The sequence below is a fragment of the Hypomesus transpacificus genome, chromosome 1, assembly GCF_021917145.1.
Source record: "Hypomesus transpacificus isolate Combined female chromosome 1, fHypTra1, whole genome shotgun sequence".
NCBI classification, from domain to species: Eukaryota; Metazoa; Chordata; class Actinopteri; order Osmeriformes; family Osmeridae; genus Hypomesus; species Hypomesus transpacificus.
In genome coordinates, this window is record NC_061060.1 from 3,346,368 (window position 1) to 3,374,250 (window position 27,883).

The window sequence follows — 27,883 nt, forward strand, 5'->3', positions numbered from 1 at the left end:
TTTGATTTAAGTTTTTGGGGTTTGTGTTAAACAGCTGTAGCAAAATACAAGGTTACCAAAGTTGATCCTTAGTTATTTGGAGATAAATGAGATGCATGCCAGTGAAAACGTTTAGGGAAGCAAAAACAACAACATCTATGGAGTGTCTGTGTTTGTGCCCATCGCAGTATAATCTCAGTTATAAAACAGTTTAGAACAGTTGAGATGTTTATTGCTGGCTTTATACCTTGAGAATAGAAAGATTCAATAAAATAATGAACGGTCATTCCATGAAGAAAAAAAAACATTTTAGATTGTGAATTTTTTTCCCCAATATTTTAAGGAAAGTATCGGACATTTGGATATTGTGCCATCTCATAATGTCCATGTTGTGTAAAAGCGGTCTTAAAAAAACTTTAACTGGATCATAACCCTTGTGCTTTATTATAATAGAAACTCCATATTATCCTGCCCTAACCCTACATGTGAATTGAAAACGTTTCTCAAATCTGTTAAAAGGACACAAAGTTCCACTTTTCGTGGAATGACCCCTTGATCCTGCCCCCCCCAAAAAGTGTGCTTAAAAAACCCAACTACACGAAACACGCTTTCTCCACTCGTCTTGCTGTAGTAACTTGCTATCTCCACACGGGGGCCCCAGTCACCATAAAACACAAAGAGAACAGAACAATAAAAGAGAATGTTGGCCGTGAGCTGGAAGACCTAGCTTTGTTTTTGTTCCACTTGGATCCATTGCGTTCCCTCACGCGGGGGGGCTTGAGGGGGGGTGTGGGCACTCGTGGGGGCTTGCTGTAGGGCGGAGAGTAGGGCCCGTTGTCTGGCCAATCATCGCTGTATCTCTCGCCTTTGTCTCCTCCCCCAGAACCGCTGCCCTCCTCACCTGCAATGGGGAAAATGACAAGGAGAGTGAATTAGCGAGCGAGTGAATTAGCGAGCGAGTGAATTAGCGAGCGAACGAATTAGCGAGCGAAAACGACGACGAGAGGATACACTCACTGTCCACAAAGTCCGTGTCCTGACCAGCCTGGGCGTGTCTCAGCTTGTTGGTGGCCACTCGCAGCTCCATGATCAGCTGTCTGGTCCTCACATCTGGCCTGGCGATGTCCACCTCCACCTCTGGGTTGTTGATCTGACTGACCAGACCGTCACCCGTCACATCAGGGAGGTACCTGACCAAGACACACACACACACACAAATATGACTCTACAAACATAGAGTTATACCCATTACTTGATCCTCAAATGCACACACAGCCAGACATTTACTGTATTTAATCGTTTGAAGACACACTGTCAGCACACAGACAAGGGCAGTGCGTTTTCTTTAATATTCTAAAAGTGTATTGCACACACCTAGCACCAAAACTCCATGTCTCCAAGGCTACACATCTTTCTACAATTTTTTTCTCTTTGACCCTCTCCTCGTCACACCCCCTCCCCTTCCCCCTCCCCTTCCCCCTTCCCCCTTCCCCCTCCCCCTCCCCCTCCCCCCTCCCCCCTTCCCCCTTCCCCCTCCCCCTCCCCCTCCCCCTCCCCCTCCCCCTCCCCCTCCCCCTCCCCCTCCCTCTCCCCCTGTCACGCACCCACACACACTCTCCCTCTCTCTCTCTCTCCCTCTCTCTCACACACACTCTCCCTCTACCCCTGTCACCCACACACACACACACACCTTCCTCTGGTCTGTCCGTTCCAGCAGCGCTCCTCGTTGGTGACGTCGGTGGCGATGTTCTGGTCGTTACAGATGGTGTGTGGGAGAGAGACCCAGAAGCCCCGCATGGGCCTCAGCCTCTCTCTTAGGTCGGAGACCTACGCGTGGGAGGGGAGGAAGCAGACTGAGTCACACATCCATTTCTGTCCGCCGCTGCTGCTCAGCGTATGGACGCGAGGCAGACTACAAACAAACATTCGTCCGTCAATGTTCGCATGCGGCTGAACGATGTCGTTTCTCGAATCAGAGCCCCAACCGCCCCCTTCCAGCTCCAGGCTTTTTAACACATTTTAATGAAGCAGATTTTCCCTCATCTTCCTCCTTTTCCTCTCTTCCACCCGCCCCCTTACTTACTCCCCACACTCACCAGTCGGTCCAGATTGGTGCCTGCGGCGGTGGTGGGCTTCTCCTCTGGGGTGTAGGTACGGAAGGGTCTCCTGTTGGCCCCCGGCTCTTGGGGTGAGCGCTTGGACCGCCCCGGGGCGGGCCTGGGGTTACCACAGCCCTGGAACACCTGTGCACGGAAGGTCAAGCGTTGTCATTACTTTCCATCAGGTCACATCTGACATTCACCCACCCGACACAACCTGCATGCGGCCCCTCTGCCCTACGCCCTTCGTCCTTGCCTTGGTGGAGGTGGTGATGCTGTTCTCCTGCATGTGCATGATGGCCTCGGACACCTTGACAGAGATGGAGTCTGCCGCCAGCTCCATGTTGAAGGGCCCCTCAAGCTTCTCAGACACCTGGTACAGAGCGTCTGACAGGGGAGACACATACGGGATGAGATGGGGGAAGTACTCGAACGCGGAAAGCCGAGTGAGAAAAGCTCAGGGGTAGAACATTTGACTGTAGAGCAACAGATCCCAGGTTCAAATTCACCCCCCCCCCCCCATTTACGTCACTTTGAAAGATAGTCTACCAGATGAATACTTTACTAAATCTACAGGCAAACCAGAAACCTACCCTGTACAGAGATAGAGATGGTGATCGATAACGAGAAATTCTATCGAAATTCTGGTTCTGATGGAGATATAAAGTGATCGATATAGAAATAAAGAAAACCAACACCCTCTACATAACCCCGCCTCCAAGAACGCCATGCTCCTCCACTTACCAATAAAATTGTTCCATTCCGTGTCCAGGTCTGCCTGATTGGCCAGGCAGCCCTTCATCACGTTGAGGCAGAAGGAGTGGCAGGGCCTCAGGGAGGGGAAGCCTCGGCAGAGTGGGCAGTACCACTGACGCATCAATGCTCGGGAGCACTCTGTGCTGGGACTCAGCTGGGAAGGAGAGAGGAGAAGGATAAACCAAAGAAGAAGAAAAAGCCTGAATGCTGTTTATTGAACATTCAGTCATTTGGCAGACGTTCTTATCCAGAGCGACTAACAGTAAGTACAGGGACCTTCCCCCAGAGGCAAGTAGGGTGAAGCGCCTTATACAAGGACAGAACGTCATTTGGCACAGCCGGGAAACGAACTGGCAACCTTCTGATTAATAGCCCGACTCCCTAACCACTCAGCCATCTGACCCCCGAAGAGTCAAACTGAAGACTGGTATGACGTACTGTATACATAGTATTTAACCAATGTCACCGCAAACCACAATTAACTTCAAGACATACCTTGGCTGCTTTGTTGACAATGTCACGCCCCGTAGCTAGCCCTTGTGCTAGGGCTCTAGCAGCTATGAATGCTCTGGACACCTGAAAGTACAAGAAAGACATACATTTTCAAACAGAACCAACAAACCCACAACCATGTTTATGTTCTGAGGTGATCCCAACATCCGGACTCACCTGAACCCGCAGTTTTCGAGGCACGTCCCCGAAGGGTTGCAGCTGCTCTGCGTGTTTGCTGACACACTCCAGGTACTCCTCACTGAACTGGTACTGGGGGTTGACCAGGGAGAAAACACGCTCCACTAGTCTAGACCAGAAGTCTGTCAGCACCTCGGACAGGCTCACACTGCCCCCTGTGGACCGCGGCGGGAAGTGTCACTGAAAACTGATTTTAGGTGAGACCTTGAATCTGTCTAAGTCCTATTACTTATAATCTCACCACTGTTAGTCACAATGAGCACTGTTGTAGAATCTCAATCGCAAATGTTAGCCGACTATTAATTTTTTTTTTTAATATACATTTATTTATCTAAATGCCCTCTACTCCTTCAGAAAACGCTTCAAACCCCAGATTGAACGAACGGACAACTGACCAGAGTAGTATCTGCGCAGCTCCACAAACAGCTCCTGGAAGACTTGGGCGTTCTGGGTGAATAGTCGGCCATAAGTCTTGGTGAACATCTGATTCATGGATTTCTCTGACAAGTCAATGAGCTCCCGGAAAAACTCTGGGGTTATAAGAGAGGGGGAGGGTCAGGGCAGGAGGTTAAGTATGTACACACTCCGTTGACCTTAACAGGCTTGTTCAAGGCCTACTCACCATCAAACTTGCGGTGCCTCTGGGTAAAGGTGGTCAGCAAGAACTGGCTGGTGTCCTCGATGGCGGACAGGAAGTCACTCTCGCTTTGGTGGGCCAGTGTTTCCTCCATCTGACTTGAGCAGCAGGTGTAGTCCTGTGGGCACAGGCGGAGGTGCTCACCTGGACCAATAGAAAACCAGACCAGCTCAGACCACCAGCCAATTACAGATTTCGTACAGGTCGGGCATGTTTATAAATGTGAGCGTATTATGCATTGTGCATACCCTGAATATATAATGTGTGTACCCTTTTGCTTGGCAAGTAATATAATTAGATACAACTTTATCTAGGCAAAGGGGATTATATAATAATGAATAAACATTCATTCTTCATGTGCTTCCATTGCTAATAATTGCTTTCACTGTGAATAATCAGGTTCGTTTCAAATTTGCTATCGGCTCAACACAGCCCTCAACTCTCCCACTGAATCATCAGCTCACAGTGGATCTGCTCGTTCAGATATGACTCACTCATCTATCTGTCCTACTAGACACAAAGATAAGGTGGTAATTTAAAATGTGTAATTTAAAAAAAATGAATTATTAAGATGAAAATGTGTATGGTCTTTGTTACTGTTAATATCTAGGACAAGCCAATCACATCCACCATTCTAGTTTTTGTATCTATCTTTTGTTCCTGCCTTCTTCCCTTACGAGCCCTCTCATCCCTTCATTTCCATTTCTAAACTCCTTCTAATCATCCCTGGTTCCTCAGACCATCTGCTCCCTTGGCCCACGGGACAGCAAAGGCCAGGCTCAGACAGATAACCACACACACTAAATCAATATTCCCCTTACGCACTCACTGTAACATGCACAAACACACACACACACACAAATAAAATTGTAGAAGTGTAGAGACATTTTCCCTTAACAATAGAGAAGCAGTGTAAATTCCACTTTAACAGCTCTGCCTGTCTGCATGGTACATAAGCCTGTCTGCCTTGTCCCTCTTTCATGCCCTCTCATACAGTTTATAGTTCATGTAAAACGCATTTAGCCTACATTAGTTTTCAAGTGGGAGAATTTGAGTAAAATTGTGTTTTCAATCCGTATGGAAGTCTATCACGTTTTTCACAAGCTACACTTATCACCTGATCAGTCTACACTCACTAATTAGGGGCGAGGTTCTTTGTTACACCGGTGTTTGCAATTCCTACTCATCCCATTAGATTAAACCTTCTGGTCACTAAGAGGATAAATCGTCTGTTAAATCCTTTTGAGGATTGTTGAACACGTCATTAAATTAAACAGGAATATAGAGTAGACCAAATTTCAATAAAGTTCTTATGAACTTTGTTGAAGACCAGCTAGTTGCATTTTTTTATTTTCGCCGCCTTACCAGAGATTTGAGTAAGAGGAGCGGTAATTGTGCTGTAGCCCTTCTCTGCGTACACCTGCCGAGTCTCGGTACAACTCCTTCCCGCTGATACCGAGCCCCGAGTCCATGACAGGGCAGCTAACGTGAGCATCACCAGCTGGTACCTTTGGCGTGGTAGTCTGGGAACCATCTTCGCCAGTACCAAAACTCGGTTCAGTCTGATAATGGCACGACAACAATGAATCACAAAATACTGAGTGGTGCCAAATCGACAGGATTGTGACTGAATGGTATTTTAGTCTCAAATGAATCACCAAAAAGAGTCTTGTTTTAGTTGATCATTTTCCGTTCGAGTCTGCTTACAGTCTCATCCGTTGTATTCCATTGACATTTGTCCGATGTTGTCCTTAAAAGGGAAAACGACACACCGACTCCTAATTAATGTAGACTAGCGAGAACGGGGCGCTCCTGTCCCCCTGGTAGCATCCCTCGCTCTCTGTCTCGAACAATGAGTTGAGCAACACGAGGACCGATAGGCGTGGAGGTGCATGCTGTGGCTTGGTTTGGGGGTGGGAGGGTGGCAACGCGAAGCTGGCTGGTTCAGACACCGCAAGGTCCTAAATTCGCCTCCAGTAGCTACTATTGATTTGCTTATTTTTTGTGCCTACTCCCCCAATGCAACAAATGATGATAATGGCGAGTGAAGAAAAGCCTATATAGCTTATAATATAGGCATACTTTATATGCACTCATTGACTTACTCCTTGGATAGGCTATATAGGCTATGTCCTCTGATTCATCAGCATGTAAAATAAAATATACATACAACATTTTCACCGAAAAAGCATGACTTTAGTTTCCGTTATTTTGAGATGATTAGTTAAATTCGGTTGATTTTTGTCGGAATAGTCTAAACCGATGTTTAAAGACCCATCTTCATAGAAGGGAATGAAATGATTTACTAAATAGGACCATTTGAGTCTTCCACAGCTATTCCCAACCTTATCCAGTTCGTGGACCACTTGCAGCTTAATTATAATTGCGCCTCCCCAACACATCCATTTACTTAGTTCACACGTTTAACAACACCACGGGAGCCAAACAGTTCGCCTTCACGGCTAAATGTAGGCTATTTGAGCGATCAAAGAAGACAGTTTCCATCAGTATATAAATAGGCTCTTTTGATATTTATTCATTTGTAATATTTTTTTCATTGGCGGCCCACCGGCCTTACTCTAGGCCGCAGCCAACAGTTTGTGAATCGCTGGTCTAGTAGGCTATATCCGTCAAACTCAGAAAAAATCTGGCTTTGTCGACATAAACATATGAATAAAAGGCTTCATTTGTTGCTACCGTGCAAAAGTCTAAGACCTGGCCAATCACATTTTTGTATTCTATCCAATCCTCTTGCTGAAAGACTGAGGCGCGAAATTATCGTAAGACTATTTTTTCGAGTTCGTCTGGTTGAAGAAATTAAACGAATAAAAGAAGATATAACAAGTCATTCATTCTTAGGTATGACATATTTATTCGAATTTTGTTAGCTTTGTTAAGAATACTACAAGACAAAATGTATTGTTAGAAAAATGTAGCTAGCTACTAGGGTGAGAAATTTAGACTGGTTTATCATTGGCATCAGCCAACTTCATTGAGAAATTGTTTTCCCTCAAGTCAAGAATGACTTTTTCCAATTTAGCTACTTGACCATAGTCTATCAGAGCAAAAACTGCCTAAGACACCCCTCTTGAATATTTGTCATTAATTATCTTGTTTCCTTGATGCTTCACAGCGAGACTAGTCAACAATTACGTTAGCACTAGCTAGCTAATCCGATTGTTAACCCTGAGCGCCATCGCGTCATCATGGCTCAGTCGGAAGAATCAAGTCAAGCCAGGTAAGGTCAACTAATTTAGCTTCAAATGATCCGTTACATCTCATTGGTTGTCTTTTTGTAAACGCTATAATGTAAATTCTAAGATGACAATTTTCTTGCATATTTTGCAGCTCTGAGGAGACATTCGACATGTCCAATTCAGACAGTGACTTTGAGGTCGAATTCAGATCAACGAAGGAGAGAAAACGGAATGTCACTAACGCTCATGGACCTGTGGTCTGTACTGGGCTCACAATTAACCTTTTTCCCCTCACTGTCCCAGTACTGTCCCGTGCAAAATTAGACGTCCCAGACTGAACTTGTCATTTTGACATGGGTCTAGGTTATTTGCAACACAATTTAAGTAATCCATACAGTCGTGGGGCTCAAATAAATGTCTGACTTTCAATGTGAATACATACACAATTTTCTTGCCTGTTTCATGGTGTAGCTGTAGCCCAACCATACCCTGCCACTGCCCATGTGCGTAGTAGCTCTATGTCATGCGCGTCCTCATACTTGAAAGTGGTTGAACAGCCAAACATGGGACGAACCCACATGGCTAATGTAACTGCCAAAAAGAGGAGGAAGAAGAAAGGCCTTGGGTGTGTTGCTGGATAGATCCCTGTCACACGCTGAATAATTCATTAAGTCTCAGCTGTGTATTGTATACATAAGTAATCACAACCAAGATTAAAATATATATATATAATTTTTTCTACCAGTAATAGCCTAACATACTCATTTGAGTATTTGTCCCACCTAGATATTTCACCCCATCTGGCAATACCGCACGTCATCTCGAGTATTTACATTTTGGCAAGTTCAGTAGGCTGCAATAATTTACTGTGAATCCCCTCAATAAATTGTCATTTTATCTACTATTTCAATCCTCAGCCACCCAAGAGACCCAGGCGCAAAGCTGCGTCCCAGCCCAGTTCCAGGTCTGGCCCCAGCTTGAGCCCCACCCCTCCAGCCTCCTCCCCCCATCCCCAGCCTCCCTCCCATGGGACCCCCAGGCCAGTCTCCCCCAAACCAGTCTCCCCTAGGCGAGAGAGGCGAGGCAACAAGGACAGACAGTTCATCAGTGCAGTGGACATGTATGAAGCCATACGCTCTGGAAAGAGTGCCGTGGTGGTGAGTGGAGGGATGGGGGTGGAGAGGGGCTCGGACAGGGGGAGGGCCAGGGAGAGAGAGGGGTGGATGAGTAATGAGGGGGAAACAAGCCCTTTAAAGTCGACAATGGTAGCCATTATCATGCGCTGTCACCAACTGACTGATCTGACCTCACACAGACCCTTTGATGCCTAAAGGATGGAGAGTTGCCATTGGGTCACGCCGTCAATGATTGACAGCACGCGTCCAGCCCACCCATTGTGTGTTAGGTGGCCGTTTATTTGTTGTGCTGTGTGTGCGTATGTGTGTGAAGGGGGTGTGGTGAAGGAGGGAATGCAGTGCAATAAAAGATGAATGCCCTGAAAAAGTAACAGGCAGTAATATAAAAGAAAAAGTGTTTCATTCAGTACAGTAGGCAGTGACATCACAATACAGAATGCATCTCTTGACCCCTCAGGCAGGAGAATCCTATGAGCAGCTGTTGTCCAGGCTTGTGGCGTTAACATATATAAACTTGATACTCTTAATCAGGTGTTCTACCGAGTGGATGTGGACAACGACAACAATAGTATTGGTGGACGATTGTTCGTATGAGACCATTAGGGGACAAGGGTTTAGAAAGATGTAACTGATCCACATATCAATAACAGTGCCACAAATGCTGCTTCTTCATTGGTTGCCATTCCCTGTCAATCATCAGACGGTGGTGGACGAGTGGCTGGACGGCTACAAGCACGACCGTGAGGCGGGACTCCTGGTGCTCATTAACTTTGTGGTTCAGTGCTGCGGATGCAAAGGTCAGAGGTCGAAAGGGTGTCTGGAATTGAGAGGGCTGGGGGGAGATTGGGGTCAAAGTTCAGAGGATTATCTCTTAACCAGATTCTAGAATGGGTATTGATCAGCAGTCTTGTATTGATCTTTTGGCATGCTAACCATGCAGGGCCTGGAGTCAGAACCGCCTTTCTCAGCCCTGGTTCTCGGACTCGCAGCCCTGCTTGTTTGACATGTTTCCCTCTTCCAAGCACACTTGATTCACACGAAGGGGGTCATTATTAAGCTTCTGCAGAGCTTGATGACAACCCAGTCACTTGAATCAGGTGTGTAGGAGCAGGGAAACGTCTAGAACAAGCAGGGCAGTGGGGCCTGAAGACCAGTGTTGAGAGACACTGAACTTTACATTTAGTCATTTAGCAGACGCTCTTATCCAGAGCGACTTACAGTAACAGGCAGTAATAAACAGACATTCCCCCCAAGGCAAGTAGGGTGAAGTGCCTTGCCCACGTACACAACGTAATTTGTCATGGCCGGGAATCGAACTGGCAACCTTCAGATTACTAGCCCGATTCCCTAACCGCTCAGCCACCTGATTCTCAAGTTAAATGACCTCTGGGCTTTCTTGTTGGATTCACGAATGAACCGCTCTTCAATCCCAGGTGTGGTGAGCAAAGAGATGTTTGACAACATGCAGAACGCAGAGATCATCAGCACCCTGACTAAGGAGTTTAACGAGGTGAGGCAGCATCACACTCCTGAAGCTGAAAGGTTCTTTAAAAGGGGGGAAAAACTCTTCAGTGGCCTACGACTACGACGTGGAACACACTTGTATTTGATGTGTGTGTGTGTGTGTGTGTGTACATGTATGAGTGTGCTTCCAATTATGAGAAAGCTTAACGAACGTCTGAGCTAATTACAGTGCTGGAGAAGCAACACACTCCAATTCCCTTCGTTTGGCTTCCCCAGCTCTGAACATGCAGTCAGCGCCGTGCGCTGGTGTTGAGAGAGAGAGGCTCTTCAGCTTCTCAAGTTTATAATGAGCGAAGACACCGACTGACGTGTTAGGGAAATGCTTCTCCTTCATTAGACAGATCTTCCCCTTACATTAACTCAGCCAAGCTAAATAAGATGTGTTTGTCGTCAGTTAGTTAGGCTGTTTGTAGCTGGCTTCTGGCTTTGTAGAGAAGGCATTTCAACATTTTCAACGTTAAGAATCATAAGCATTTTTCTTTGAGTTACTATAATGCCCCTTCCCCCCCAATAAGTATATCTGCTCTCTGTATCAACCGACACTCAAAAACCAAATTCTTGGTCCTTGTGTCAAACTTTAAACAATGAATTAGTCCACCTCTATCAAATACCTATCAATTTCTCAGGTCTATCCACGAAACAATCAAACCTGTCCAGGTATCTACTCCTTGACATAAACACAGTTTGTGTGGACAGGTCTACCTGTGTCCATAGGGGACAGGTAACACCCAGTGGGACTGCAGGTCAAGAGGTTGCAGACTCAAAGCCCTTCCCTTCCTCGAACCTTCACTTCGGAACAAGGAATGTGCTCATATAAACATAATTAATATGTCCACGTATGTGTTGTACAGGAGTCAGTGAACTACCCTCTGTGCACACCTGGCCCCCAGTGGAAGCGCTTCAAGGCGGGGCTGTGTGAGTTCTTCAGAGTGCTGGTGCGTTCCTGCCAGAACAGCCTGCTCTACGATGACTACCTGTTCTCCTCCCTGCTGGCTCTGCTCACCGGCCTGTCTGACTCACAGGTCAGAGCCTTCAGACACACCAGCACCCTGGTTGGTGAGTCACGCTCAGGTCCAGAGGGGAAACATGGACGTGCGAGGATAGTGTGTGTGTGTGCGTAGGGTAGGTGAAGATAAACGGTTTCAAGTTTGAGCAAAATAGTATCATTTTCTGTGGTGGCGTATATGTCTGTAAACATATGCATGCTACATGTGTACCGTGGTAGGATACTATCTGTTCAAGGCATTTTGACCGTAGCTTGTCATGCTTAAGTGTGTCTCCCGTCCTGGTCACAGCCATGAAGCTGATGACGGCGCTGGTGGAGGTGGCGGTGACGGTGTTTGCCCAGGTGAAGACCACGCAGAGACGCTACGACGTGGAGACGAACAAGAGACCAGAGGACAGAGCCCTGGGGAGGCTGGAGGAGCTGCAGGCCAACGCCAGCCAGGTCTGGTACACACACACACACTCACACACACTCACACACGGTACATTGATAAACATACTCTCTGACAGACACACACTCGCATGGATACATGCATTTACGCTTCCTGTGTGTGTGCACATGCCCACGTGATGTGTGTGTGTGTTTATGCGGTGTGTGTGTTTATGCAGTGTGTTTATGCGGTGTGTTTATGCGGTGTGTGTGTGTGTTTATGCTGTGTGTTTATGCGGTGTGTGTGTGCGTTTATGTGGTGTGTTTATGCGGTGTGTTTATGCGGTGTGTTTATGCGGTGTGTTTATGCGGTGTGTGTGTGTGTTTATGCGGTGTGTTTATGCTGTGTGTTTATGCGGTGTGTTTATGCAGTGTGTGTGTGTGTTTATGCGGTGTGTTTATGTTGCGGTGTCTACTACTTCCGGCGCGCCTACGCGATGGCTGCGTCGACAAGAGCTCCGCAAAAACCCAGCTTTTTGTTAGTCTTTTTAGTGTTCGTTACTTGTTTTGTCAATGTTATATTGTCGTTTATTCAGTACGACCGGCAGACACTTCTGGACATTAAGTTGTCACTTGGCAAGGATCATTTTACGAACTTTAATTCCACTTCTCGGAGTGCGAGCTCGGACTGCAGCTGGCCCTTTGCTGTTTCGCCGTTCTGTTTACCCGCTAGACGGAGAAAGAAGAAACGTGGCCGGCGTGCTGGAGTCCTTGTTCGAACTCGGAAACGATGCTTCAAACCTGCTCTTCCAACCATCTTACTAGCTAACGTTCAGTCCATCGACAACAAAATGGATGAACTTAACGCTCGTGTCAAATTCCAACGGGACATCAGGAACTGCTGTGTACTGGCGTTCGTTGAGACCTGGCTGTCTCCGGAGATCTCCGACGCAGCGGTTACCCCGTCGGGATTCACCATATACCGCCAGGACAGAACAGCTGACTCAGGGAAGTGCAGGGGCGGAGGGGTCTGTGTTATGGTTAACTCTCTCTGGGCTACGGATGTAGCGGTATTAGCATCTCACTGCTCTCCGGTCCTTGAGCTGCTAACTGTAAAAATCAGACCCTTCTATCTACCTCGGGAATTCACTGCGGTCGTCATGAGTGCAGTCTACATCCCCCCCCAGGTAGACAAGGCCGCTGCTTTGGATGAACTGTATGGGATTATCAATGGTCTGGAAAATGTGCACCCAGAGGCAGCCTTCATTGTTGTTGGTGATTTCAACAGAGCTAACATGAAGAAAGTCCTGCCCAAATACTATCAGCACATTGACTTCTTCACACGTGGAGACCAGATCCTTGACCATTGTTATACAACATTCAAGGGCAGTTACAAACCCCTCCCCCGCCCTGCCTTTGGGAAGGCTGACCACACCTCCATTCTTCTTCTCCCCGCATATGAACAAAAGCTCAAACAGGTCAGACCGGTTGAGAGGTCAGTTCACCTATGGAGTGACGAGTGTGTGGCGACCCTCCAGGACTGCTTTGACACCACTGACTGGCTGATGTTCAGGGACGCAGCAGATGGGGACATTAACGAATACTCAGACACTGTCTCCAGCTACATCCAGCACTGCATTGATGACGTTGTCCCCAAGAAGGTTGTCCGGTCTTTCCCAAATCAGAAGCCCTGGGTTGATGCCGCGGTCCGGGCCAAGCTGAGAGCCCGTACTGTCGCCTTTAATTCTGGGGACCCTGATGAGTACAGGAAGGCCAGATACGACCTTCTGAAGGCCATCAAAGCAGCGAAAAGGGCCTACAGGACCAAGGTGGAGTCCAGCTACCATGGCTCTGACCCCAGGCGCATGTGGAGTGGACTTAAAGCCATTACAGACTACAAAGGGAGAGGCTACAATGAGACCCAGTCTTCTGTCCTACTGCCAGACGAGCTGAACTCCTTCTACGCTCGCTTTGAGAGGGACAGTGAACCCCCTGCAGTGGAGCTACCTGAAGGCCAAGCCAGTGGTGTGCCTACACTAACTGTAGCTGAGGTGAGGTTATGCTTTAAGAAGATCAACCCTCGCAAGGCACCTGGCCCAGACGGCATATCAGGTAGGGCCCTTAGGGGCTGCGCTGACCAGCTGGCAGGGGTCTTCAGTGACATCTTCAACCTCTCCCTTAACCTGTCTGTACTCCCCACCTGCTTCAAGAGGACCACCATCATCCCTGTGCCCAAGAACACCAAGGTCACATGTCTGAATGACTATCGCCCAATAGCACTGACCTCTATCATCATGAAGTGCTTCGAGCGGCTAGTCAAATCATTCATCTGCTCCTCGCTGCCCCCCACACTGGACCCTATGCAGTTTGCATACCGGTCCAATAGGTCTACAGACGATGCCATCGCTCTGACCATGCACACCGCTCTCTCCCACCTGGACAAGGGGAATACATATGTGAGGATGCTGTTCATTGACTACAGCTCTGCATTCAACACCATCATCCCCTCCAGACTGGTCTCCAAGCTTGTGGACCTGGGACTAAGCACCTCCCTCTGCAAGTGGATCTTCCACTTCCTGACGGGGAGGCCACAGGTGGTGAGAATCGGTGACCGCACTTCATCTGTACTGATCACCAACACAGGCACCCCCCAGGGCTGTGTGCTCAGCCCTCTCCTGTTCTCCTTGTTCACCCACGACTGTGCGGCTACGCACAGCTCCAACCTCCTCGTTAAGTTTGCTGACGACACAACCATCGTGGGCCTCATCTCTGACAGTGACGAGTCAGCCTACAGAGAGGAGGTTGACACCCTGACATCATGGTGTCAGGACAACAACCTCTCTCTTAACATCAGCAAGACCAAGGAGATGATTGTGGACTTTAGGAGGCGGCAGGAGGAGGAGCATGCACCCCTATTCATCAATGGATCGGAAGTGGAGAAGGTCAGCTGCTTCAAGTTCCTCGGGGTGAACATCAGCAATGACCTCACCTGGTCTGTTCACACGGACAAGGTGGTCAAAACGGCCCGTAAGCGCCTCTTCTTCCTGAGGAGACTGAAGAAGTTTGGTATGGACTCAGTCATCCTTACTAACTTTTACAGATGCACTATAGAAAGCATTCTGACTGGTTGTATCACAGTGTGGTATGGGAGCTGCACAGACCGGGACCGCAAGGCCCTACGAAGTGTGGTCCGTTCTGCTGAGTTCATCATCGGCAGGAAGCTCCCAGCCCTACAGGACACCTACCACACACGTTGCCTTAGGAAAGCCAGCAGGATTCTAAGAGACTGTTCCCACCCATCCTTCAGTCTCTTTACCCCGTTGCCTTCTGGCAGGCGTTACCGCAGCATCCGGTCGCGCACACGCAGACTGGACAACAGTTTCTACCCAAGGGTCATCAGGCTTCTCAATGGACACTGATATGGACATTTTTACTGCACACTAGTCACTTATACACTGTCACTTTCAGCTACTGGTTGCTCTTCAGTAACATTGCACTACTGTACCTCGCCACCAGGCTCCTGTTTGGTCATTGACAAAGTCACTGATCTGTAAATTTGCAAATTTTGTGTATTAGGGTTAGTATAGCGTACTATTTATTGTTATCTGTAATTTAGGAAGTTTTAGTGTTAGGGTTAGTATAGTCGTTTATTTATTGCTATCTGTGTATTTAGGAAGTTCACTTATCTAAGCTCAGCATAGATGTAAATTTGTTCTGTGTACTTATATGTTATGTTATGCCAAGTGCTTGCGTTGTCTTGTCTTAAGAATTTCAGTGCCCAGTCTAACCTTGTGTTGCTCTGTGCACCTGACAAATAAAAGACTTGAACTTGAACTTGTGTGTTTATGCGGTGTGTGTGTTTATGCTGTGTGTTTATGCTGTGTGTTTATGCGGTGTGTGTGTGTGTTTATGCTGTGTGTTTATGCGGTGTGTGTGTGCGTGCCCAGCTGCTTGAGCACCAGGAGGAGCTGTCCTCCATGATGAACGCTGTGTTCCGGGGGGTGTTCGTGCACCGCTACAGAGACCTGGTGCCCGAGGTGCGGGCCGCCTGCATCACAGAGATGGGGGAGTGGCTGAAGGAGAACCCCACTGTCTTCCTGAACGACGGATACCTCAAGTACATGGGCTGGACCCTGCATGACAAGGTGGACACACACACACACACCGTACAGGCTCATTCAGCATGGGGAAACACTGACTAAATGTCAACGACTGATTATCATATCTAGCAATGCTTCATATTCTTTAAAATCTTTGAGGGGCAATATTGTGTTGATCTGTTGTGTGTGTGTGTGTGTGTGTGTCCCACAGCAAGGTGTGGTGCGTCTGCAGTGTGTGCGTGCCCTGCAGGGTCTGTACCAGGAGAAGGACTTCATTGGGCGCCTGGAGCTCTTCACCAGCAGGTTCAAAGTAGGACTCCCATCTGAGCAGACCTCTCTCACCCCTCTCTCTCACTCTCTCTTTGTGTCTGCTTCATTCTCTCCAGGCTCGCTCTCTCCTCCTCTGAAGACAGTCTTTGTCTGTCTGTCTAGAATCATTTCAGTCTCTGTCCTTGTGTCTGTCGAGGCTTCTGTCTCAGACAAGGTTGTTTGTGTGAGTTTAGCTCAGTCTGGTTGCATGTTTATCTAGCTAGAAAGGGTGGCTAATAATCTCCTGTCAAACACATGAAAAACTGGCTTCACACAGAACTCTAAGCCTCTCTCATGTTGCACGAGATAAGTGTGTTTATGCTTTGGCTTAGCTTCCTCCCTTCTGTTTGTTTATTTGTGTGCGCGCGCGCGTGTGTGCCCAGGAGAGGATGCTGAGCATGGTTCTAGACAGGGAGCCAGACGTAGCAGTGGAAACCGTCCAGCTGCTGTTGCTCATCCAACAGTGAGTGTGTGTGTGTGTGTGTGTGTGTGTGTGTGTGTGTGTGTGTGTGTGTGTGTGTGTGTGCGTGCTCAGTTGTCTGCTAGTGTGAGGCTTTTCTCAAGGCTTTTGCAGACCAAGTCCAAATAATTTGTGCAAAGAATTTGGAGGTTGATGAATGAATCCAAAGTCTGCTGTGAGTTCTTCCACACCAGGTCCCTCACTGAGGTACTGTGACGATGCCTGATAAAAAAAAAAAAAAAAAAAACTTTTGAGCAGTTTAGATTTTTGCTAATTTTTAATACAATAATAAAACTGTTGACATTTAATGATTTTAGGGGGTCATTAAAAGTCACAAAGTAGGCATAATTAGTTTATTTGTGTTGTTTCTGCAATGCCCTCCGTCGTTTTTTTGTTTATCAACATGCTTGGACTACTCCGCGTGTGTGTGTGTGTGTGTGTGTGTGTGTGTGTGTGTGTGTGTGTGTGTGTGTGTGTGTGTGTGTGTGTGTGTGTGTGTGTGTGTGTGTGTGTGTGTGTGTGTGCAGGATGACAGAGGAGGGTCTCTCTGAGGAGGAGTGCAGCAGTGTGTATCCTCTGGTGTTTGCAGCACACAGAGGCCTGGCCTCAACTGCTGGAGCTTTCCTCTACCACAAGTACGTCCAACCCTCCTCCCTCCAACCCTCATCCCTCCAACCCTCCTCCCTCCAACCCTCCTCCCTCCAACCCTCCTCCCTCCAACCCTCATCCCTCCAACCCTCATCCCTCCAACCCTCATCCCTCCAACCCTCCTCCCTCCAACCCTCATCCCTCCAACCCTCCTCCCTCCATCCCTCCTCCCTCCAACCCTCATCCCTCCAACCCTCATCCCTCCAACCCTCATCCCTCCAACCCTCATCCCTCCAACCCTCATCCCTCCAACCCTCATCCCTCCAACCCTCCTCCCTCCAACCCTCATCCCTCCAACCCTCCTCCCTCCATCCCTCCTCCCTCCAACCCTCATCCCTCCAACCCTCATCCCTCCAACCCTCATCCCTCCAACCCTCATCCCTCCAACCCTCATCCCTCCAACCCTCATCCCTCCAACCCTCATCCCTCCAACCCTCCTCCCTCCAACCCTCATCCCTCCAACCCTCCTCCCTCCAACCCTCATCCCTCCAACCCTCCTCCCTCCAACCCTCCTCCCTCCAACCCTCATCCCTCCAACCCTCATCCCTCCAACCCTCATCCCTCCTCCCTCCAACCCTCCTCCCTCCAACCCTCCTCCCTCCAACCCTCATCCCTCCAACCCTCATCCCTCCAACCCTCCAACCCTCATCCCTCCAACCCTCATCCCTCCAACCCTCATCCCTCCAACCCTCCAACCCTCCTCCCTCCAACCCTCATCCCTCCAACCCTCATCCCTCCAACCCTCATCCCTCCAACCCTCATCCCTCCAACCCTCCTCCCTCCAACCCTCATCCCTCCAACCCTCCTCCCTCCAACCCTCATCCCTCCAACCCTCCTCCCTCCAACCCTCCTCCCTCCAACCCTCCTCCCTCCAACCCTCATCCCTCCAACCCTCATCCCTCCAACCCTCATCCCTCCTCCCTCCAACCCTCCTCCCTCCAACCCTCCTCCCTCCAACCCTCCTCCCTCCAACCCTCCTCCCTCCAACCCTCCTCCCTCCAACCCTCATCCCTCCAACCCTCATCCCTCCAACCCTCATCCCTCCTCCCTCCAACCCTCCTCCCTCCAACCCTCCTCCCTCCAACCCTCATCCCTCCAACCCTCATCCCTCCAACCCTCCAACCCTCATCCCTCCAACCCTCATCCCTCCAACCCTCATCCCTCCAACCCTCCTCCCTCCAACCCTCCTCCCTCCAACCCTCATCCCTCCAACCCTCATCCCTCCTACCTCCAACCCTCCTCCCTCCAACTCTCCTCCCTCCAACCCTCATCCCTCCAACCCTCATCCCTCCCCTCCAACCCTCATCCCTCCAACCCTCCTCCCTCCAACCCTCATCCCTCCAACCCTCCTCCCTCCAACCCTCCTCCCTCCAACCCTCATCCCTCCAACCCTCCTCCCTCCAACCCTCCTCCCTCCAACCCTCATCCCTCCAACCCTCATCCCTCCAACCCTCATCCCTCCTCCCTCCAACCCTCCTCCCTCCAACCCTCCTCCCTCCAACCCTCATCCCTCCAACCCTCATCCCTCCAACCCTCCAACCCTCATCCCTCCAACCCTCATCCCTCCAACCCTCATCCCTCCAACCCTCCTCCCTCCAACCCTCCTCCCTCCAACCCTCATCCCTCCAACCCTCATCCCTCCTACCTCCAACCCTCCTCCCTCCAACTCTCCTCCCTCCAACCCTCATCCCTCCAACCCTCATCCCTCCAACCCTCCTCCCTCCAACCCTCCTCCCTCCAACCCTCATCCCTCCAACCCTCCTCCCTCCAACCCTCCTCCCTCCAACCCTCATCCCTCCAACCCTCCTCCCTCCAACCCTCCTCCCTCCAACCCTCCTCCCTCCAACCCTCATCCCTCCAACCCTCATCCCTCCTCCCTCCAACCCTCCTCCCTCCAACCCTCCTCCCTCCAACCCTCATCCCTCCTCCCTCCAACCCTCCTCCCTCCAACTCTCCTCCCTCCAACCCTCATCCCTCCAACCCTCATCCCTCCAACCCTCCTCCCTCCAACCCTCATCCCTCCAACCCTCATCCCTCCAACCCTCATCCCTCCAACCCTCATCCCTCCAACCCTCCTCCCTCCAACCCTCCTCCCTCCAACCCTCATCCCTTTAACCCTCCTCCCTCCAACCCTCATCCCTTTAACCCTCATCCCTCCAACCCTCATCCCTCCTCCCTCCAACCCTCATCCCTCCAACCCTCATCCCTCCAACCCTCATCCCTCCAACCCTCCTCCCTCCATCCCTCCTCCCTCCAACCCTCCTTTCTCCAACCCTCATCCCTCCTTCCCTCATCCCTCCAACCCTCATCCCTCCTTTCCTCATCATTCCAACTCTCTGTCTCCTCCAGCTCACATAGGAAAGCAGTTCCTTATTGTGTGTGTGTGTGGTTGGTGTCAGGCTGTGCAGTGTGATGGCCAGGGATAATGAGGATCAGGATATGGGAGCTCGAAGGTTTGCCTTTCTCCACATCCTGGTGTGCTTCTACACCCAGAGTGAGGTAAACCCTCTCTCTCTCATACACTCTCACTCTCTCTCATACACTTTCCCTCTCTCTCATACACTCTCTCTCTCTCTCTCTCTCTCTCATACACTCTCTCCCTCTCTCTCATACACTGTCTTTCTCGCTCCCATACTCACTTTCTCACTCCGCCCTCCTCTCTGTCCCTCTCCCCCTTGTGTCTCTGTCAGTTCCATGAGCACGGGGCCTACCTGGTGGACAGCCTGTGGGCCGTGGCAGGTTCAGAGCTGAGAGACTGGGAGACCATGACATCACTGCTGCTGGAGGAGACAGAGCCTGGCCAGGGTAGAACCACACACACACAGAGACACACACACACACACAGAGAGAGAGAGACACACACACACAGAGAGAGAGACACACACACACATAGAGAGAGACACACACACACATAGAGAGAGACACACACACACACAGAGAGACACACACACACACACAGAGAGACACACACACACACACACATAGAGAGAGACACACACACACAGAGAGAGAGACACACACACACATAGAGAGAGACACACACACACACAGAGAGACACACACACACACAGAGAGAGACACACACACACACACACATAGAGAGAGACACACACACACAGAGAGAGAGACACACACACACATAGAGAGAGACACACACACACATAGAGAGAGACACACACACACACAGAGAGACACACACACACAGAGAGAGACACACACACACATAGAGAGAGACACACACACACACAGAGAGAGAGACACACACACACACACAGAGAGAGAGAGACACACCTATACATGTGTTCAATGATCTTTCTGCTCCATAGCTTTATTTTGCCTCATGTCTTCTACCCATCTTCTTTCCTGTAGCCCACCACTTCTTTATTTTCTCTCGATTTATACTGTGCTTCACCGCCTCCCCTGTTCTCCTGTTCTCCTCCCCTCTTCTCATTTGTCCTCCTCCCCTCTTCTCCTGTCTTCTCTCCTGTCCTCCTCCTCGTCTCCCCAGGTCCGAGTGATGAGGAGGAGGGGGCGTTGATAGAGCTGATGATGTGTGCCATGAGGCAGGCAGCAGAGGTGCTCCCCCCTGTGGGGAGGGCCCAGGGCAAGAAGGTGATCTAGCAGTCCACAGCACGCTCTCACTGCAGGCCAGGGATTACACATGAGACCTTCTACATGGCTGCACGCTCTCAACTGTGTGTGTGTGTCTCTGTGTGTCTGTGTGTGTGTGTGTGTGTGTGTGTGTGTCTAAGGTCCTCAGCATGAAGGATAAGAAGACCCAGGCTCAGGACAGGAGGCGCATCACGGCCCACTTCATCCCTCTGCTTCCCCAGCTCCTGGCTAAGGTGCTGATCCAGCCAGGGTGACCCTCCCTGCTGCTGGCCCACAACCAGTCACAGGCCATGTGGACACACACAGGAATAGGTACCACTGAGGTAGTATGCAGGGTGGACGATACCAAGTGTCCTCCGCTCTCGTCCAGTTCTCTGCAGATGTGGAGAAGGTGACCAGCCTGCTGAAAGCACCGCTTCACTTTGACCTGGAGACCTACAGCAGCACCAGCAGACTGGAGAAGGTAGGAGGAGGTAGGGGGGGATAGAGAGAGGGGGAGGAAGCGAAGGATTGGGGGAGAGAATAGAGGATGGGGGTATAGGAAGGGGTGGATGATCTCTCTCACCCCTCTCCCCCTCTGTGTGTCAGTGTCTGGACGTACTGCTGGTGCAGGTGTGGGCCGTGGTGGAGAAGCACACAGATGGGGGCGTGCTGGAGGCATGTGCCCGCGTCACCTGCGCCCTCTCTTCCCCCCGCTACACCTTCTCCTCCCGGGCAGACCTGGCTGTCAGCCAGCTGCTGGACAGACTCACGGACAGATTCAGCTCCCACCTCAACGACCTGCTGCAGGTGAACACATGCACACACACAGACCTGGCCACACACACATACCAAGACACACACACACAGACCTAGACAGACAGACACACACACCTACTTGCACTTACGTAGACACGCACTCACACACCAAGGCACCCAACCAGATGTGTTACCCTGGACCCTGCATAATCCAGCAGACACATTGATTGAACTCCCCCTCTCCTGTATGGTGTCAGGGGACTGCTGATGAAGATGATGTGTACAGTGCAGCCAACACCCTGAAGAGGATTGCAGCCTTCAGCTGGTACCGTGTGTGTCTGTGTGTGTGTGTGTGTGTGTGTGTGTGTGTGGCCGGTTCAGAGAGCCTGATTCAACAGGGTGCGGGTGTTTTACAGTGCCAAGGACCTAACAGGCTGGAAGCTGTTTGAGCCCTGCTTCAAACTCCTGAAGAGCGGAACAGAGTCCAGAGATATGGACAAGGAGGTCGGAATCTCTCTGTTTCTGTCTCTCTCTCTCTCTCTCTCTCTCTCTCTCTCTCTCTCTCTCTCTGACTTACGCTTGCTGTGATAGAAGTGTGATTCGAGACATTCCTGACTGAACTGTTTTTGTGTTGTTTCAGCTCATGGTACCTGCTCTGAAGTGTGCAGCCTTTCACCTGCTCTGGGAGAGACAGAAGGTGTCCTGCTCCACACCCTCTGAGGTGATCTTCCTCTCTCTCTCTCCCTCTCTCTTTCACCATCTCTTCCTACCTCTCTCTCTCTCTCACCAGCTCTCCCTCCCTCTCACCATCTCTCCCTCCCTCTCACCAGCTCTCCCTCCCTCTCACCATCTCTCCCTCCCTCTCACCAGCTCTCCCTCCCTCTCACCATCTCTCCCTCTCTCTTTCACCATCTCTCCCTCCCTCTCACCATCTCTCCCTCCCTCTCACCAGCTCTCCCTCTCTCTTTCACCATCTCTCCCTCCCTCTCACCATCTCTCCCTCCCTCTCACCATCTCTCCCTCCCTCTCACCAGCTCTCCCTCTCTCTTTCACCATCTCTCCCTCCCTCTCACCATCTCTCCCTCCCTCTCACCATCTCTCCCTCCCTCTCACCAGCTCTCCCTCTCTCTTTCACCATCTCTCCCTCCCTCTCACCATCTCTCCCTCCCTCTCACCAGCTCTCCCTCTCTCTTTCACCATCTCTCCCTCCCTCTCACCATCTCTCCCTCCCTCTCAGCATCTCTCTCTCACACAGGAAGACACCGCCCCTCTGCCAAAAACACACAGTTCATCCTGTCAGCGTGTCTCTGCCAGCCTACCTTATTTATACACCCAAGGTGCACCGTGCCCCAGCAGGGCTCTGGCCCATCTCCTCCCCTCCACGGCACTGAGGCTGTCTCATTTACCCGCCCACCAGCTGTGGGGACAGCAGGCAATTAACACCGCAATCTGCTCAACTGATCCAGAGCCCATACGCGCGCGCACGAAGAGTCAAAGCAAATTAGGAATACTCAAACATGGGGTGTGTGTTTACCCAAGCTAGATTCCCCTCTTACAAGACAACGAGCAGAAAGACCCTACCCAATCACATGATGCGATTCCGACGTCTTTCCCTGTCTCTTTAAATGTCATCCGGTCTCCATCTGCAGTTCTTCCCCCTGTTTTTACTCTGTGTCACATTCACACACACTCACGCATGCACACGGTAATAACATATGCTAGTACACTGTCTCACACACACTCTCACTCACACACACACTCCCTCACTCACACATACTCTCACACACACTCTCTCAATCACACACACTCTGTCACTCACACACACTCTCTCACTCACACACTCTTGCAGGTGGATTTGAAGCAGCTGAGGAAGGAGTTTCGTTCGTTCTGTGTGGTGTGTCAGAGCTGTCTGTCTGTGGTCCATGCAGAGATCAGGGACCAGGTTAGAGAACACACACACACACCCCAGTCAAGTCCTACACTACTCATATGAAGCACATGGTCTGGATGAGTTACCCAGCACATAGACGCTGAGTTTGTAGAGACAGGGACTGTCTGGTGTGCTCGATCCTGGACTGGAGAGCTGCTTTGATACAACAAAGTGTCCTAGTCATTTGAGCTGCTGTGTGACCTGTGTGTGTGTGTGTGTGTCCTAGTCGTTTGAGCTGCTGTGTGACCTGTGTGTGTGTGTGTGTGTGTGTGTGTGTGTGTGTCCTAGTCGTTTGAGCTGTTGTGTGACCTGTGTGTGTGTGTGTGTCCTAGTCGTTTGAGCTGTTGTGTGACCTGTGTGTGTGTGTGTGTGTCCCAGTCGTTTGAGCTGCTGTGTGACCTGTGTGTGTGTGTGTGTGTGTGTCCTAGTCGTTTGAGCTGCTGTGTGACCTGTGTGTGTGTGTGTGTGTGTGTGTGTGTGTGTGTGTCCTAGTCGTTTGAGCTGTTGTGTTACCTGTGTGTGTGTGTGTGTGTCCTAGTCGTTTGAGCTGCTGTGTGACCTGCTGCTGCTGTTTGGGCTGGGCTCTATGAGGTCTCAGCCTGCCCTGCACAGCCTGGCTCTCCCTCCCTGCGACCCGCTCCGCTCTGAGATGGCTGCCTTCCTCCTGGACCACGTCTTCACTGAGCCTGACGACCATGAGCTGGCAGGTAGGTCATCAGAACAGGCCTACCATCAGAACAGGCCTACCATCAGAACAGGCCTACCATCAGAACAGGCCTACCATCAGAACAGGCCTACCATCAGAACAGGCCTACCATCAGAACAGTCCCACCATCATAACAGGCCTACCATCAGAACAGTCCTACCATCAGAACAGGCCTACCATCAGAACAGGCCTACCATCAGAACAGGCCTACCATCATAACAGTTCCACCATCATAACAGTCCCACCATCAGAACAGTCCTACCTATATCATGTAGGGATCATAACAGTATCCCTGTTATATTTATTATGTATCAGTGAGAAACGTCTGTCACAAACGACAGGTTGTTCTGCTCTTCGTCCCATCCTCAGGTGAGGAGGAGGCTGAGGTCAGGATATCCACGCTGCAGCGCAGGAGGAACCAGCTGGCGGGCTACTGTAAGCTGGTCATCTACGGAGTGCTGGACCTCAGTGCAGCCACCGACATCTTCAGACACTACAGCAAGGTGAGGGAGGGAGGGAGAGAGGGAGAGAGAGAGAGAGAGAGAGAAAGAGAGGGGGTCAGATGCAGAGAGAGCGGGGGGGGGGGGGAGAAATCGAAGAGAAACGGAGGCGGAGGAGATGTGGACAGAGCCTGTGAAAAGGGACGGATGGAGGGAGTTTTTAGAATCGGTCAGAGAGGAGAGAGTGGGTGTGGAGAGACCGCAGAGGAAGTTAGTTACTGTAGACAGACAGGCAGGCAGGTAGGTAGACAGGCAGGGCTGTACTGCAGACAGACAGACATACAGGGCTGTACTGTAGACAGACAGACAGGGCTGTACTGTAGACAGGCAGGCAGGCAGGTAGGTATACATACAGGGCTGTACTGTAGACAGGCAGGCAGGCAAGTAGGTAGACATACAGGGCTGTACTGCAGACAGGCAGGCAGGTAGACAGGCAGGGCTGTACTGTATGCGGAGCTGAGGATGCCTGTGTCTGTTTCTAGTTCTACAAAGACTACGGTGACATCATCAAGGAGACGCTGTGTAAGACCAGGATGATGAGTCCGGTACAGAGCGCCAGGACGCTGTGTCTGAGCCTGCAGCAGGTGTGTGGGAGCCCCGCCCACTCTGCTCCGCTGTCTGATACACACCTGCCGTTTAGACGTGTGCTCAGGTTTGCCTGTTTAGAAACAGCAGATTTTATAGAAAGGAAATGGTAGAGATTGGGCTAATCTAGGGTTGAAAGATTGTACAGGTCTGTGTTTTGAAAGGTTTGACACCAGATTCCGACAGGCGTTTGCTGGCAGCTAGGATCTCTGAACCGTGTGTGTGTGTGTCTGCTTGTGTGTGTGTCTCCATGTGTGTGTGTCTCCATGTGTGTGTGTCTCCATGTGTGTATGTCCTCAGATGTTCACAGTGCAGGTGTCTGAGGAGCAGGGAGCTCGTGACCTGGGGGAGATCAGAGATCTGGCCCGACGTCTGGCCATGAGCTTCGGCATAGACCTGCAGCGCGTACGCAGCCCCTTGCTGGCCCTGCACACGTACGCAGCCCTGCCTCTCCTCCTCCACCCTCCCCTTCACTATCCTGCTGGTTTGCTTTTACACCTGTCTTGAAATACCGGGTGTCTGGACGATAGGGTGGGCTATCCTCCTCTGAAGGCGTGCTGTGTTGTGTTGTTGTCTTAGCGACGGGATCCGGTTTGCGTTCCGGGAGGCGGAGGATGGGGACTCGCCCCCTAACCTGGCGTTCCTGGAGATCCTCAGCGAGTTCAGCTTCAAGCTCCTCCGTCAGGACCGCGCCCAGCTGTGAGACACAACCACCATCATCAGCATCATCACACATTCCTAACTGCCGTCTCGTTCTGTATCTCTCCAACAATTTCTCGTTACATTTACTATTTCAGTCAATTAGCAGATGCTTTAGCAGCTACCTTTTATCCAAAGCGACATCGTAAGTATGAATCCATTGTTATGTCTGTCTGTCTCTCTCTGTCTCCCTCTGTCTATCTCCCTCTCTCTCTCTGTCTATCTCTCTCTTTTTCTGTCTATCTCTCTCTTTCTCTGTCTATTTCTATCTCCCTCTCTCTCTCTGTCTATCTCTCTCCCTCTCTCTCTCTCTGTCTGTCTCTCTCTCCCTCTCAGGTTGGTGTTCCTGAAGGGTGAGTGTGGATCTGCTGCCCCCTCCTGGCCGGCTGTGAAAATGTACCATCGCTCCCTGCAGCCTGGCTCCTCCAGGAGCGCTGAGGGCCCGTCCCCCCACAGCACGCCTGTGGCCAAGCGCAGACGACCCTCTCCCCCTGGTGACCACACACACACACACTGAGGCCCTCACATCACCTCACACACCTTTCACAGGGCGATGAAGGCCACATCTGGGGAGGGGGTAAACATTTAGTTACATAGATCCAGATGGATAGAAAGATCGATGAATCGATCACACCCTAGTGCAGATCGCAGATTCTTGGGTGTTTTGGTGACAGCTGAGTTGACCTCTGACCCCTCCAGGCACAGTGTCCATTGTGAGTGAGGGGGCTTGGCTGGACAGTAGTGGTGTGAGGGGCAACATGCCCGGCCCCACCCTCACCTCCACCCTGGAGAAGCAGCCCCCTGCCCACACCAGCTACGCGGCCAGTACCTTCTCCGAGCCAGAATCTGACGACTTCATAGAGGGGTAAAAAGAATTGACTTTATTTGTATTCTGTATGTATATAAAAAAAAGTTCCGCGGTTCAAACAACTTAGTAAACACATGGGTCAAAACACTAAGATATCACACTGTAGTTTCAGTTGCAGATTAAGTATACAAATGTATAATGCAAAGTAAATTAAACACCACTACAAAACGTTGTTTGCTGTGTTTCCAGGTCAGTGATGCGCAGGGTGGAACCTAACAGACCAGCCCAGCCCAGCCCCTCTCAGCTGGACTCCCATCTCACACTGTAAGACACAAACACACAGACTGCCGTTGAACAATGACTTCATATGGAACATTCTCACACTGCCTATAGTTATCAACTAACGAGTTGATAAAATTGCAGTTGTAAAATAAGTGGCACTGTGTCTAAGCAACAGTTTATCTGCAAAGCAAAAGGTAGTTTATGTTAATAGACACCTCATGCCAGGATGTTTACCACGCCATTATGAAAGTGTGCTTTGAGTTTGAGGAAGACAGTCCTGTGTGTCTCAGACTCACCCTGATCGAGGAAGACGAGCAGGAGGCTGATATAGACGAGTTTGAGAGCGATGATTCTGACAGCGAGACGGCTGTCACACTGGTATGTTACGCTACCCGTTCATAGTGTACCCCACCAGGAATGACTATGCCACATGAATACATGAAACAGTATTCAATTCAATCTACTTTTTGGATTTATTATTGTGTTGAATTGCATTGTCCTGGGGCATGTTCCATAAATCGAGTTTCTCGAATACTTTCCCTGACATAAGCCTGTCTTATTTGGTAAACTCGCTTTATGGAACAAGCCCCTAGGCTTGTTAATAACCTCCAGTCCAACTAACTTTAGTGCATCTCCATATTTACCTGTATTTGTTAAGGACAATTAATTATTATATCATGAAAAAAATCTCATGCAGTAACATCATCCACCCAGGTTGGTGACACCCTGTTCCTGTGGGACACGGGTGGGGGGGAAAAAAACGATTCACATTTGAATCGTGATTCAGTCAGCTAGCAATTCAGATCAATTCACCGTGTGTGTATATATATATATATGTTTCTGGTCTTCAAAAAATCTCAGAAAAAACGTTAATCGTTTTTTAATCGAATCGTGACTCCAAGAATCGATTCGAATCGTGAGCTACTAAAAGATTCCCACCCCTAGTCTCACCACTGTCCTCTGTCCCATTTGTTTTCTCTCTTTTCTCCAGCCCTCGACTCGACGCTCCACGAGTTACCTAGAGGATCTGTTCTAGTGGGACGGTGCTGCAGGCTGGCAAGGAGGCTCTGGGGCCTGTTCCATACAGCAAGCTCACCCAATACACCACGCTTA

The 27,883-nt window shown here is 50.2% G+C and overlaps 2 protein-coding genes across 2 annotated transcripts; one reads left to right on the forward strand and one right to left on the reverse strand.

Moving 5' to 3' along the window:
* Nucleotides 1–358: 358 nt before the first annotated feature.
* gpc2 (glypican 2) lies at nt 359–9,673 on the reverse strand. The gene is given in 12 exon segments (XM_047020502.1): nt 359–880; nt 997–1,169; nt 1,670–1,806; nt 2,076–2,222; nt 2,335–2,465; nt 2,823–2,988; nt 3,330–3,410; nt 3,504–3,679; nt 3,920–4,054; nt 4,147–4,305; nt 5,527–5,669; nt 9,630–9,673. Coding segments are annotated over 12 exon segments (1,755 nt in total). The 3' UTR covers nt 359–617.
* On the forward strand, nt 8,477–27,843 carry LOC124467957 (cohesin subunit SA-3). Its single transcript, XM_047020490.1, has 29 exons — nt 8,477–8,515; nt 9,195–9,291; nt 9,928–10,004; nt 10,870–11,074; nt 11,314–11,465; nt 15,341–15,538; nt 15,705–15,803; nt 16,186–16,265; nt 16,790–16,897; nt 19,310–19,409; nt 19,601–19,715; nt 20,419–20,522; nt 20,663–20,755; nt 20,893–20,985; nt 21,111–21,311; nt 21,518–21,585; nt 21,677–21,764; nt 21,901–21,981; nt 23,110–23,202; nt 23,729–23,897; nt 24,266–24,399; nt 24,879–24,980; nt 25,282–25,415; nt 25,561–25,680; nt 26,017–26,174; nt 26,386–26,545; nt 26,738–26,812; nt 27,061–27,148; nt 27,762–27,843. Exons 1-29 carry the CDS (start codon nt 8,477–8,479, stop codon nt 27,804–27,806), a joined length of 3,276 nt encoding a protein of 1,091 aa, XP_046876446.1. The 3' UTR covers nt 27,807–27,843.
* The last annotated feature ends 40 nt before the right edge of the window (nt 27,844–27,883 follow it).

Excerpts from the sequence above, each read along its gene's own strand:
- LOC124467957 (XM_047020490.1), top strand. The coding sequence starts at position 8,477 with ATGTATGAAGCCATACGCTCTGGAAAGAGTGCCGTGGTG. Across the intron at positions 9,292-9,927 it reads TCAGTGCTGCGGATGCAAAG|GTGTGGTGAGCAAAGAGATG; the intron begins GTCAGAGGTCGA and ends CTTCAATCCCAG. Across the intron at positions 24,981-25,281 it reads TGTGTCTGAGCCTGCAGCAG|ATGTTCACAGTGCAGGTGTC; the intron begins GTGTGTGGGAGC and ends GTATGTCCTCAG.